At 40.2% G+C, this 14,988-nt stretch overlaps 1 protein-coding gene across 2 annotated transcripts in view; it reads right to left on the reverse strand.

Annotated features, from left to right (window-relative positions):
* Positions 1-14,988, reverse strand: part of LOC133546028 (cohesin subunit SA-1) — a 60,757-nt gene that overhangs the window by 20,927 nt on the left and 24,842 nt on the right. Inside the window, exons 10-16 of one of the 2 annotated variants that reach the window (XM_061891835.1) lie at positions 13,787-13,885; positions 10,192-10,271; positions 8,036-8,143; positions 5,735-5,822; positions 5,548-5,650; positions 5,372-5,475; positions 2,591-2,683 (exon numbers count right to left, since the gene is read on the reverse strand). In XM_061891835.1, the coding sequence (XP_061747819.1) occupies positions 2,591-2,683; positions 5,372-5,475; positions 5,548-5,650; positions 5,735-5,822; positions 8,036-8,143; positions 10,192-10,271; positions 13,787-13,885 (675 nt within the window). The remainder of the gene's footprint in view (positions 1-2,590; positions 2,684-5,371; positions 5,476-5,547; positions 5,651-5,734; positions 5,823-8,035; positions 8,144-10,191; positions 10,272-13,786; positions 13,886-14,988) is intronic. The other variant, XM_061891836.1, reaches the window with a different exon arrangement.

The raw sequence follows: 14,988 nt of genomic DNA on the forward strand, positions 1-14,988 counted from the left end.
CTGAAAGATTTGTGTTTGAGGATATTGATAGCGACGGACTAGAAAAAAAAAAAACGCGATTGCATTGGGACGGATTCCGATGATTTTAGACACATTTACTAGGTTAATTCTGGGAAAATCCCTTATCTTTCTATTGTGATGCTAGTGTTTTAGTGAGTTAAATAGTACCTGATAGTCGGAAGGGTGTCCACGGGTGTCTTGAGGCGCGGATTCTCAGGGGAGTCGACGGCAGCTATGGACGGCACAAGCTCAGCTTTTCTCCGGTAAGAACTGACTTTTTAACCACAATTTTCTCACCGAAACCTGCTGGTTGACATTTGGTAGGGATCCATGTTGGCTTGACCGCGCTCTGATCCATAGGAAAGTTTCACCTCCAGGAATTTTAAACAAGGAATCACCGTGTGTTTGTGTGGCTAAAGGCTAAACCTTCCCAACTCCATCTTTATACTGTGACTTCTCTAATATTAATTTAACAATTTGCAAAAGATTCAGCAAGACAGATTTCCAAAATACTGTGTAATTATGCCGTTAAAGCAGATGACTTTTAGCTGTGTGTGTGTGCAGCGCTCATACTTCCTAAAAACCTGTGAAGTCTTGTGTACACGTCATCATTACACGACGTTTCGAAGACGAAACTCCCGGGAAATTTAAAATTGTAATTTAGTAAACTAACAAGTGTTGCAATGTTAATATTTCATCATTGATATAGAAACTATCAGACTGCGTGGTGGGTAGTAGTGGGTTTCAGTAGGTCTTTAAATATTAAATAAACGTAAACAAAAGTCTATTCCGCCCATAAAATCTGATAAATACCCATTCGAAAAGCGCCAACATTACTCACATTTACATTTTGTGACTTGAATATTAACCAAGTATTAGTGATATTGTTATTAAAAGCGCCAACGCAGACAACTATTTATAGCGGCCACGTAATCACTTCATCGAGTGATCTGCTGTTTCCTCGCTTCCCTGCTTCCTGCAAGTATATTGTAGATCATAAATCATGCCTCTCATCTGAAAAGTCGATGGCTGAGGATATAAAGCGACAAGTTGGGACACTCTGATAGCCGTTTGAGACCTGGAACTGGCGGGGACGCAACGAAAAGCGCTTGACAGCAGACCTTGTACAGTAACTGATGAAAAAAGCAAGCGTGATGCGATTTTTGAATTAATTATGCGCGTATGCTTAAAATGATCAAAATATGTAAATATTATGGTAAATTAGTTATACTAGTATAGCGCTTTGACACTATTTCCATTCACACAAACAAATTCACACACTGAGGATAAGAGCTGTCATGCAAGACACTAATGACAACACTTCAGGAGCAAGGGTGAAGAGTCTTGCTCAAGGACACAACGGACAAGATTTGAATGGCGGAGGCTGGGATTGAACCAGGAACCCTCAAGTTGCTGGCACGGCTGTCCTTTTTAAATGTTATTATAAAATGTGTCCGTTATTACATTACATACTAGGGCTGCGAATCTTTGGGTGTCCCACGATTCGATTCAATATCGATTCTTGGGGTCGCGATTCGATAATATATAGACTTTTTCGATTCAACGCAATTTTCGATTCAAAAATATTTGTCAGGTTCAAAACGATTCTGTATTTATTCAATACATAGGATTTCAGCAGGATCTATCCCAGTCTGCTGACATGCTTGCAGAGTAGTAGATTTTTTTTTTTTTAAAAGCTTTTATAATTGTAAAGGACAATGTTTTATCAACTGATTGCAATAATGTAAATTTGTTTTGACTATTAAACGAACCAAAAATATTAATTATTTTATCTTTGTGAATATATTGGACAGTGTGTTGTCAAGCTTATGAGATGCGATGCAAGTGTAAGTCACTGGGACACTATTGTTCTTTTTTAAATTTTTTGTAAATTATTAAAGATAATGTAAATGAGGGATTTTTAATCACTGCTATGCTGAAATTATAACTAATATTGATACTGTTGTTGATAATATTCATTTTTGTTTCACTACTTTTGGTTTGTTCTGTGTCGTGTTTGTGTCTTCTCTCAATTGCTCTGTTTACTGCAGTTCTGAGTGTTGCTGGGTCAGGTTCGGTTTTGGAATTGGATTGCATTGTTATGGTATTGCTGTGTAGTGGTTTGTTGGATTGATTAACCTTTTTTTTTTTTTTTTAAATCTATTATTTTAAAAATTAGAATCAATTCCGAATCGCACAACTTATTCGAATCGATTTTTTCCCACACCCCTATTACATACATACATCATGAATATAAAACCCTAATGGAGGTGTTTGGATGTTTTTTTAAGGGCTTTGTAGGCGGAATTGCATGGCTCCCATAAGCTCCATTTTAAGCGGACTTTTGATCCAACTTATTTAATATTTAGAATGCATTAAAAAAAATCCACCTGTCATGTCTTTCATAATGATTATGAACGCTGGGCAAAATTCCAAAAGAAGTAATTTCCATGCAGTTTACAATGAAGCACATAGACAGAACTAATTCTAGTCGTATTTTATTTTATTTTTCCACCGGTCTGTCAGAAACTAACACGCGTGCTGAAAATAGTCTGGGAGCCACTGATAGAAAAAACATAACGGTTGTTACCTTGGTCAGCAGTTGTGGCAGCAAAGGGATAAAATGGGTTGTGATATGCCTCCTGTCCTGTTCCTGGATCTTCTTCTCCTTCATATTTAGTGCCTTTATGTAAATATAACAACATGGTGACAGGGAAAAAGCTATGAGATTACTTTGTTGCCATTGTTTGCTGTTTGGTCATATATCAGGTACACTGACTGCTAAATAATAAGTCGAGTACAGGGTTTGGCAACCTCTTCTGGCTCCTTGTTGTACCTCCCTTCGCAGTGCTCAGAGATCTTTCAAAATACTGTGCATTTTTGAAAAGCTTTTAGAATTTCTGACTGTCTGTAAGGCAGTGAATGTGTAAAGCAGGCCTGGGCAATTATTTTGACTCGGGGGCCATATTATCCTATTTTTAGGAACACTAATACAAAACATCACAATAATGACAGATTGAATACTAAAAACGTTATGATAGACCGCCTTTTAAGTTTTAAATTGTTCTATGAACGATTAAACATTGAATATTGACAAAATATGAATGTCACACCCCCTTTCGATCGACATATTTTACAATCAAGTGAAACGCAACAAAAATGCAACTAACACTGAAATATGAACGCGAAGGGTACAAAATATACCCACCTAAAATCTGATATAGCTGATATTTGCTGAATTTCTCCTAGGGATCAATAAAGTGCTTTCTGTTCTATTCTATTCTATATATGACTAAGATTTAGAACTTTGTTGTGAAAATCTCTTTCTGTGTCTGTGGAAACCCTCCCCACCTACACTGCTTGATGCCTCGTCGGAGCTGCTGTGAAGTAGATTACCATAGCAACTAATTAGATGACCATAGTAACTAATTAGATTACCATAATAACTGGAATATCATCCATAAACGCAGATTCCAACCATTGAAATACTTTGTAACGTTGAAGACTTACGATCATTAGAAAACATGACTGCACATCATAATGGCAGCTACAATTTCCATCTTAAAGATCCAAAAAAAGGATTTGTGAATGTCCGGCGGGCCAGATTGAAAAGATCAAAAAAAGCCCCCGGGCCTTAATTTGCCCAGGTCTGGTGTAAAGGATGAGCGAGAGCAAGACAAAGGAATGGTGTGGGGTGTACACTTGTGTGCAGTGAGACACAAGACATATGTGAAGTTGGTTTTGTAAGTGTGCAACGCCATGCAGTTAACTACCATGAATACATCCCCCCAAAAAATATTCTGTATGAACAAAATCGTTTGCCCTCACTGACAATGATGCCGTCTTATCTGTGTGCTTGATAGGCGGCGAGAAATTAGCAAAAAGCTAAATATTTTAAATTCAAAGCATTTTTTTAAACAGGGACTTATTTACATCCCGCATAGTCCAGCGTCTGCAACCCTGCGACCACATAGCCCTATTGTTTAAAAGTTGAGGTAAGCAGCGCAAGCCAGCGAGCTAAAATAAACAAAGTCCACAGTTTCAAAAACGATTTGAAATGTGACTCGTCAGACCTTAGAACACTTTTCCAATTTGCGTCGGTCCATCTTAGATGAGCTCGGGCCCAGCGAAGCTGGCTGCGTTTCTGGGTGTTGTTGATAAATGGCTTTGGCTTTGCATAGTATAGTTCTAACTTGCAGTAATAGATGTAGCGACCAACTGTGGTTACTGAAAGTGGTTTTCTGAAGTGTTCCTGAGTCCATGTGGTGATATCCTTTGCACGCTTATGTCGATTTTTGATGCACTACCGCCTGAGAGATCGAAGGTCACAGGCATTCAATGTTCGTGCAGTGATTTTCCCAGATTCTCTGAACGTTTTGATTATATTACAAACCGTAGATGGTAAAATCCATAAATTCCTTGCAATAGCTCATTGAGAAATAAACTGTTCGACAAGTTGGTCACACATTTGTTCACAAAGCGATGATCCTTGCCCAGGCCTTGTTTGTGAATGACTGAGCATTTAATGGAAGCTCCTTTTTTACCCAATCATGGCACCCACCTGTTTCCCAATGAGCCTGTTCACCTGTGTGATGTTCCAAATAATTTTTTGATAAGCATTCCTCAACTTTCTTGGTCTTTTTTTCCACTCGTGCCAGCTTTTTTGTAACATGTTGCAGGCATCAAATTCCAAATGAGTTAATATTTGCAAAAAATAAAGTTATCCAGTTTGAACGTTAAGTATCTTGTCTTTGCAGTCTATTCAATTGAATATAGGTTGAAGAGGACTTGAAAATCATTGTATTCTGTTTTTATTTACTATTTATACAACATGCCAACTTCAAAGGTTTTGGGTTTTGTATTTCGCATACAGTATTAAAGACAGCAACGCTAAATGGATTGCATACCTTTTCCTGCTCAGTCAACAGACGGAATCCACTTTGCACACGACAGCGACAGTGACCCTGAGCGTTGGTAGGTCTTAAGTCATAATAAAAGTCAAAATTGAATGTAAAAAAATATATTATATTTTGACTGTGCACACAACAGGGTAAAGTGCCATTCATGTAAAACTTGCGGGCCGCACTGGCATCAAACTTTCATATCAAATTGTGGGCTGCAAAATATCGTCTCGGGGACTGTAAGGTTTTAGACTCCTGTATTAAAGTCGTAAGTTAAATAGACAGCCACAACATATTGTTCCTCGTAAATGTGTAAAGTATGGTATCGTTTGCGGGTCTAGTGGAAAAATGGCTCTTTTGAGAGTAAAGATTGCCGAACCGTGGTCTAGTCTGTCACACACGAAGAAGTGCAGTATCCAAAAACCAGCTCATTCCTCCAACTACTGAAACGATCATAATGGCTTCCGCACCTTCTTTGCCGAGACCCTCCCAACAGGCGGCTTTGCCTCCGCTGCCTGTCGGATCACACAAATCATCAACTCGATGAGCGCTCCCTCCTCCTCGTCCATCAAACCTACAGGTGTCAAAACAGGACACATCATTTAATTATTTGTCCTTTATATCCATGGAGTTACAGAACACTCACCAGCTTCCTGTTGCAAAAGTGTGGTCATGGTCTCCCAGTCTTTTAGCTCGGAACCCGCCACATCCCACAGGCTGTCCACCAGGTAAGTTCCATGATTGTGGAACTTGTAAAAAATAAGAATTTGTTTGCGTGCATTACACTAATCATAAGGAGGCGGAAAGAAACCGAAAGAAAGAACTAGATCTACCTCACTCTGGATGTGAAAGGAGATCAGGATCTGGAAAAAGCCCACAATATTGCCACTCTGTTTCTCGCTGTCAATGAGGCTTTTTAGCCTGTAATACGCACAAACAGTCAAAGCTCCTTTAGTGCCTTAAGAAAAGACCAACAGAACTAAAGAAATGTATTACAAGCAACAGGTTATAGACAGACAGACAGACAGCTAGGTCTTTATTGTCATTGCACAAGTACAACAAAACTTTGTTTTCAGCACAAACCTGTTCAAGATTAGACAAACAAACAGTGTACAGGGTTACAGAACAGGAACGCTGATGGGTCGCCACAAGGCGCCCCCCCCATAAAAGATGGGAAAAAGGTAAACGCTGGGGGGCCCAGTCTGGAGTGGGAAAAAACCTACATAGCAAAGCACATATACATATTACAACATACATCTCGAGATATCTAGCAACAGAGGGAAGGTAGTTCTGGGTCATGATGGTAGGCCGCAGCTCTCAGGCACTGACCATCCATTCCTCACCCCTATGGGATTTGCATCAAGGGCGTTGGGTTGGGGTGTGTATGTGTGGCGTATATTTTTGTGGATGTGTGTGTGTGTGTGTGTAAGCCCGTAGTGTGTCTCTGTTCCGAGGGCCTTGATGTATTGTGCAGTCGCTAGTCCAAAGTCAACAACAACAGGTGTGTGTTCATGAGAGACAAAATGGGAGTCTGTTGTGTCTTCGCTGCACTGTGTTCAGGAGAGTCTCGAAGCCAGGGAAAATCCAAGTTAGAATGTTTTGTATGTGGGTGAAAATGAAATTTGCTTTTCACTCTAAATTGTCTATGACTGGTCCTCAAAAACTGCAGGGTAGACAGTCCGATGTGATCCACAGTTCTTCCTACATCCTCCAATCATTTGTGGCAGCTTTGAGGTACTTTGAAGACTGCCAGCAACTTCCAACTTGTCGACAAACCAGAGCAACGCTTACTCCAATCAGCAGATGTCCTGTTGTCAAAATTCCGAATAGGTAGATTTCTTCACGTCCTCGACAGAAAAGGGTCGCCAGGCACGCGGCACTCCTTCTTCTCCCAAGTCCGTCGTGTGTCCAGCAACAACCGGTTCGTCGCGACATGCAGGTTCCCCGAAACCCAAGATCTTGTCAATTTTGTTGAGGCCAGTTAAATAGTTCCAATATTTAGATTTGGAAAGCAGTGCAAAAAGAGGCAACAAGAAAGTTAAAACAAGACAAAAAAACACGCAAAAGAGATAAGGGAGAGAAAAGGGGAGCGTCCACCCTCGATGAGTGCCAGAGACAAAAAAAATAAATAAATAAATAAAAATAAAAAAGTCCAAAGCTTCTCTGAAAATGAAGATTGTCATTAGAGATGTCCGATAATGGCTTTTTTGCCGATATTCGAAACATCCATTTTGTCCAATTATTAATTACCAATTCCGATATCAACCGATACCAATATTTACGGTTGTGGAATTAACACATTATTAAGCCTAATTTTGTTGTGATGCCCCACGGGATGCATTAAACAATGTAACAAGGTGTAAAAAAAAAATCAACTCAAGTTATGGAAAAAATGCGAACATTGCACTGCCATATTTATCATTGAAGTCACAAAGTGCATTATTTTTTTTAACATGCCTCAAAACAGCAGCTTGGAATTTGGGACATGTTCTCCCTGAGAGAGCATGAGGAGGTTGGGGTGGGGAGCAATAGGGGGTGTATATTGTAGCGTCCCGGAAGAGTTAGTGCTGCAAGGGGTTTTGGGTATTTGTTTTATTGTGTTTATGTTGTGTTACGGTGCGGATGTTCTCCTGAAATGTGTTTGTCATTCTTGTTTGGTGTGGGTTCACAGCGTGGCGCATATTTGTAACAGTGTTAAAGTTGTTTATACGGCCACCTTCAGTGTGACCTGTATGGCTGTTGACCAAGTTTGCATTGCATTCATGTGTGTGTGAAAAGCCAAAGATATTATGTGACTGTGCCGGCGCGCAAAGGCAGTGCCTTTGAGGTTTATTGGCGCTCTGTACTTCTTCCTTCGTCCGTGTACACAGCAGCGTTTTAAAAAGTCATGAATTTTACATTGTGAAACCGATACCAATAATTTTGAAACCGATACTGATCATTTTCGATATTACACTTGAATGCATTTATCGGCCGATAATATCGGCAGTCCGAAATTATCGGACATCCCTAATTGTTATCCATCCTGACATACATTCAAGTTCTATTTGGTGACCACAGCATTGCTAAAACAACCTAAGTAGTGGTGACTTTTTGCACAACACCACACAAACAAATACAGGAAAAGTTCCTACTTCTTATAGAGGAAGAGGCCGCCTGCAGACGCCAGGATGCGGCTTGAGGAGTAAACCAGTGGATAGATATTAGCGCACTCCTTCTCACTCAGGCCTTCCTCCATGCCTCTGCGTAAAACATCACAAGTTCATATAAAGCTGCAGCTGAATACTTTTGTCATTTGATGGTCTTTTATCATAACAAGCTCACACTTTTTTCACATAAACCAGACAGAAATAATATTTAGCGCTGGACTGGAATATATCTGTGGCGCTAAGTTGCAAGAGGCGGCACTAAATGACATCGTCAGAACATTTGTGGCTTTGTGGTTAGAGTGTCTGCGCTGAGATCGGTAGGTCGTGAGTTCAAACCCTGGCCGAGTCATCCCAAGGAATATAAAAATGGGACCCATTATCTCCCTGCTTGGCACTCAGCATCAAGGGTTGGAATTGGGGGTTAAATCACCAAAATGATTCCCGAGCATGGCCACTGCTGCTGCTCACTGCTCCCCTCACCTCTCAGGGGGTGTAACAAGTTGACAGGTCAAATGCAGAGGGCAATTTCACCCCACCTAGTGTGTGTGCGACTATCAGTGGTACTTTAACTTTAATTTGCATAACTCCCCATTACACCAAAGCTAGTGTTTGTGTGTGAACGGGAAAAACAGAGCTTTTTGGTTTGCGTCATAACAAAATGTGCATTATCTTAGTGTTTTAAACTGAATTTAACAACAGAACAAGAAGTTATTGACTTATGAATGCTATGGTGTGTGTTATGACGCCGTTACGATGTCATCTATTATGGTGTTTTTCAACCAGTGCCCAGTGTGCCATAGGATATTGTCTGGGAAAATATGCAATTTCACCTAATTGGCCTAAAAAATATTTTTTGCCATCCAATAATTAGAATTTGCTTGAAATGTGACATTGTTGAATGTCTGTTCTGTCTCGCGATCAGCCAAATGACCATGAAATACTCCTCCATATCAGTAGGTGGCAGCAAGTAGCTAATTGCTGTGTAGGCCTACTTTGAGAATTAGTGGTGCAATTGCCTCAGATTTTGTCATACTTGGTCAATGTACGCTACTGAATATCAATTGTTAACATTTTCTGTAGTGGGATTTTTTAAATTAAAAACAATGTGCCATGGCTCAAATAAAGTTGAAAAACCTTGATCTACTATGTTGTGTGTCAGTTGGAGGCAAGCCACACAGACAGTACCTGTTGCGGCGTACGCGCAGTCTGCGTTTCCCCCTCTGCGGATCCACCCGGAGGATCCGCGGACAGCGCGCTCGGACACGCCCCCACTCACGCTGAGCGCAGCACGCCCACGCACCGACAAGCCTGCACTTTACTACCAATCTGCTCACCCTGAACTGATGAGGGCAAGCTCAATATACGGACCAGTGGACCCAAGGATTGGCGCAGGAACTTAGTTCTCAAATCGGATACCGTAAGGCTTATGCTCTCTCTTTCTGCGCTTTTCCCTCGTGTTCTGACATCCTTGTTTGTTCTCCCGTGATACCCTCAGTGTTTCCCTTCTGTTGCCCTGGATTTCGACTGCCTCCCTGGTTTCCCGACTCCTCGCTCTGCCCCACGGACCCCTTGCGGATCTAAGACTACTTTTGCCTTGCCCTCTTTGGTTTTGTCTGCTTCCTCATTTAACATTTTCGGTAACACACACTTCAGTTAATCTACACACATAGTAACAAACATTCGCACTCTTGGATTTTTGACACACATCATTCTATAGTTTATACTTTATTTTTTGATTATATATATATAATATATATATATATATATATATATATATATGTAGGTGTGGGAAAAAATCACAAGACTACTTCATCTATATATATATATATATATATATATACATACATACATACATATAAATAAATTGAGTGCATATATATAATCAATGAATGTTTATTTATATAGCCCTAAATCACAAGTGTCTCAAAGGGCTGTGTATATATAATAAATCATAGAACACTACTGTCCTCTGGTGTCCGTTTGCCGTCACGCCCTTAGTCAAACCATAACAGTACCGTTAAAATGTGTTTATGAGCGAGGGCGAACATGGTGAATCTAAAAACAGAGACACCAAATTATTCTCTGGCAGGCTGCCACAAATAAAAGAATGAATGGGGAACACTGAGGAAAAAGTCGCTCACTGGTTAATTAGCAGCAAAAGCTTGACCGTTTCCACGGCCACCTCTGGGTCCACGTCCATCACCATGTTGACCAGCCTCTCCTAAAGATGCACATATTAGTGGCATTCAATCAAACACACATTTATCTACCAGAACACACTGACAGAAGACAATACTGTGAAGCGAAAACAACAGATAGGATAGGGCTGGGCGATATGGGCGAAATAGTATATCTCAATATATTTTTTACTTAAACTTGACATTCGATATATATATATCGATAGATTTTCCGGTGGAAGTAGACGTATAAAGATATTCATTTATGAGCGAGACTCACTGAAATTTAACTGAATGACAACTGTACTGAAAACAGTCATTGGCACTTTTATTAACCCAGTTAGTCAAGATGGGTATTAACAGCACAGAAAAGAAACTGCTTTAGTCGCACAGAATTACATAACACGTTAAACCCAGATGCCGATCTAACTAAGGTCTTAACTCATTCTCTTTCTATGCACTCTCAACAGGTGTAAAAGTAAGTGCATCTGTATCCTCCTTCAAAACCGCTCTAAAATACCTCCAGGCAACTTCAACCCTTTACTAATACCCTCCTCCATTTACATCCCACCTGCCTGGATTGTAAATAACCTAATGTAAATAATCAAATGTATTTCAAATGTATGTACTTGTTCTTATGCTAGCTGAACTCACTATGTACTCTGCTGGCTGTACATATCCTACTAAGCAAGACCAACACTGTTTCAATGTCCATTTCTCTGTTGATGCAATTGTTGATGACTGAAGTACTGATATCAACCAAAGCTCCTCATCCCACCCCCCGGATTGTAAATAATTCAATGTATATACTATGATGATTAATTTGTGTGATGACTGGATTATGCTGATAGTATATATTTGTACCATGAATTGATTAACGTGGACCCCGATTTATATGATATATCGCGGGTTTGTCTCTGTGCGATATAGAAAATGACTATATTGTGATATTCGAGTATAATTTCTCACGTATACGTTCTTACCATAAATTGATTAACGTGGACCCCGACTTAAACACGTTGAAAAACTTTTTCGGGTGTTACCATTTAGTGGTCAATTGTACGGAATATGTACTGTACTGTGCAATCTACTAATAAAAGTTTCAATCAATCAATCAATCAATGAAAACATAAATAAAATTGAAAAATATTGTTTTTACGTCAAATAAATAACATAGCTGTGCAAATAATACAAAATGTATCAAACTCAGATAAAAAATAAATTTGCAGTCGACTATGTCGTGGACTGTCACACACGTACGGTTCTGGTCAGCGCTAAGTAAGTGACTTGACATAACTATGATCTTCCTCACTTCGCCATCAAATGAATTGTTTTATCCAGACGCATACATTTGTCCAAATGTGGCCAAGTAGACCCATTGTGGGTTTCCTGGACGTCGTCTACATTACTTAAAGAAAAATCTAAGGAAGAGAATCCCTCAATCATCTTTCACTAGTTTTTTAAATATATAAATCGCCCGCTTGAATAGGACCACTTCTTTTCTCCGACTCTCTTGTCGTCATTTGGGATGTCTGTTGTCATTTCCCTTCCTGGTTCCATGACCCGCCCTATCTTGTCTCCAACTGGCCTGTCTGCAGTGTTTTGCTTTAATTTTAACCAATCGTGACTCATCATAGTAAACAACCAACCAGTCATGGATGTTCTTATACGTGCAAGGGTGATATATCGATATACATGATATATCGCGGGTTTGTCTCTGTGCGATATAGAAAATGACTATATTGTGATATTTGAGTATAATTTCTCACGTATACGTTCTTACCATAAATTCATTAACGTGGACCCTAACTTAAACACGTTGAAAAACTTATTCGGGTGTTACCATTTAGTAGTCAATTGTACGGAATATGTACTGTACTGTGCAATCTACTAATAAAAGTTTCAATCAATCAATCAAACGCAGTTGCTTTTAGCTGCTGGCTCTTTCCTGTCTCTCCTTCTTACAGACAGCAAGCGCACCTTCTTTCTTACGTCACATACAACGTCATACGCCCTCGCGGAGCAGAGATGTAGCAGCATGGGTAACGTTAGCTGCACATAAGCGATGATAATATGGACCTTCGATCCCTCAGGCGGAGCCGTGCGAGTGGTAATCCGAGAGAAAGAAGGTGCGAATGAAGGAATAATTATTTCCCATGAAAAACAGCAGGGGGTCCATCGTCTGGCGGTGGTTTGGCTTCAAGTAGGAATATGTCGAACAGACAACCGTAATTCGTCAAGTGTGGGCCAAAAGCGTTGCTACAAAAAGTAGCATTACTGCTAATATGTAGCATCATTTGAAAAGTCACCTGCTAGAGAATGAAGAGTGTTTACTCCGCATGTCAACATCTCCAATCTGTGCCACACGCCCACACCATCAAAATGCCGAGGCAAACATTTCCAGATCAACACCGTATGCAAAAAATAGTTAACAACAGAATTTAATAATGTTCGTAGTAACCTACCACATAGCAAAGGATGAACACTGAAGTGAAGTGACATTATATTTATATAGCGCTTTTTCTCAAGTGACTTAAAGCGCTTTACATAGTGAAACCCAATATCTAAGTTACATTTAAACCAGTGTTGGTGGCACTGGAAGCAGGTGGGTGAAGTGTCTTGCCCAAGGACACAACGGCAGTGACCAGGATGGTGAAAGCGGGAATCGAACCTGCAACCCTAAAATTGCTGACACGGCCACTCTACCAACCGAGCTAAACCGCCCTATTTGATTTCCTATTATGCAGCTCATTTTTATTTGACAGTTATTGAAATATCTTGTGTGACATCATGCACAAAAGTGCACTTTATTTGTTTTAAACTATTGTTGTGGTGTTCTGTACAAAAAGTGCACTTTTGTGCATGATGTCACTTAATGTTTTGAAACGTCATCTTAGTGACATCATGCACAAAAGTGCACTCATAGCTTGTTTTAAAATGTCTCTGACAATCTTGCACTTTCTGTTTTGAAATGACATGAATGTTTGTGCCACTGCTTAATAACTGTTTAATGAATACAGTTTTGGTCAATTGACTTAGTTGTGATTTCCTTCTCTGCATGAAAGTTTAAAATGAGCATATATTAATGCAGTATGAACAAGAATGTTTTAATGTAGACACATAGAATCATCATACTGCTGTGATTATATGCATCAAGTGTTAACTCAAGGTTAAGGCAAAATATGGAGATATATATCGTAAATTTGCGATTAGGCATAAAAATAACGAGCTATTAAAAAAAGGCCATACCGCCCAGCCCTACGTGCAAGCACGTCTTGAAAGGAGTAAAGGGAGGGGTTTAGTAGCCCATGGAGTTTTGAGAGGGAGTGGGAAGCGGGGGAGAACAAGGAACACAACAAATAAGCGGTGTTTGGTCATTTTAACGTGAAATAAATTATATTGATATTATGATATTTTCTTAATTCATATCTTGTTTAAAAAGATATTGATACATCTTACAAACTCATTATATCGCCCAGCCCTAAGATAGGATATTGTGGCAGGAGGATGGGGGAGAGAAGGGAGAAACCAAGCGCTCGACTCCAGAGGGAAGCCTCACTTTAAATCTGCTGGTGAAAAGCTCCAGGCGACCAATGAACTCCTTCTTCTGATACAGAGGCTGGAGGCTTCGCACACACTTCAGACGCACCAGACTTTGCTGAGGGAGAGCAGACAGAAGAATAGCACATTTGGCATATTAATGCACACGGTGCATTGAACAATATCACAGTGAGATCATGCAATTGACTAGATCCAAGTCTGCGACTATATATTTGACCAATCCAAGTCTGCGACTGGAGCTGACCAATCCAGGTTTGTGAATAGATCTGACCAATCCAGGTCTGCGACTAGATTTTACCAATCAAAGTCTGCGACTAGATTTGACCAATCCAAGTCTCCGACTATATTTGACAAATCCAAGTCTGCGACTAGATCTGACCAATCCAAGTCTGCGACTAGATCTGACCAATCCAGGTCTGTAACTAGATCTGACCAATCCAGGTCTCCGAGTAAATTTTACCAATCCAAGTCTGTGAGTAAATTTGACCAATCCAAGTCTGTGAGTAAATTTGACCAACCCAAGTCTGCGAGTAGAATGGACCAATCCAAGTCTAAAACTAGAGCTGACCAATCCAAGTCTATGATTATATTTGACAAATCCAAGTCTGTGACTAGACCTGACCAATCCAAATCTGCGACTACATTTGACCAATCAAAGTCTGCGACTAGATCTGACCAATCCAGGTCTGCGACTAGATCTGACCAATCCAGGTCTGCGACTAGATCTGACCAATTCCAGGTCTGCGACTAAATCTGACCAATCCAAGTCTGCGACTAAATCTGACCAATCCAAGTCTGCGACTAGATTTGACCAATCCAAGTCTGCGACTAGATTTGACCAATCCAAGTCTGCGACTAGATTTGACCAATCCAAGTCTGCGACTAGATTTGACCAATCCAAGTCTGCGACTAGATTTGACCAATCCAAGTCTGCGACTAGATTTGACCAATCCAAGTCTGCGACTAGATTTGACCAATCCAAGTCTGCGACTAGATTTGACCAATCCAAGTCTGCGACTAGATTTGACCAATCCAAGTCTGCGACTAGATTTGACCAATCCAAGTCTGCGACTAGATTTGACCAATCCAAGTCTGCGACTAGATTTGACCAATCCAAGTCTGCGACTAGATTTAACCAATCCAAGTCTGCGACTAGATTTAACCAATCCAAGTCTACGACTAGATTTGACCAATCCACGT

The sequence above is a fragment of the Nerophis ophidion genome, linkage group LG29, assembly GCF_033978795.1.
Source record: "Nerophis ophidion isolate RoL-2023_Sa linkage group LG29, RoL_Noph_v1.0, whole genome shotgun sequence".
Taxonomy (NCBI): Eukaryota; Metazoa; Chordata; class Actinopteri; order Syngnathiformes; family Syngnathidae; genus Nerophis; species Nerophis ophidion.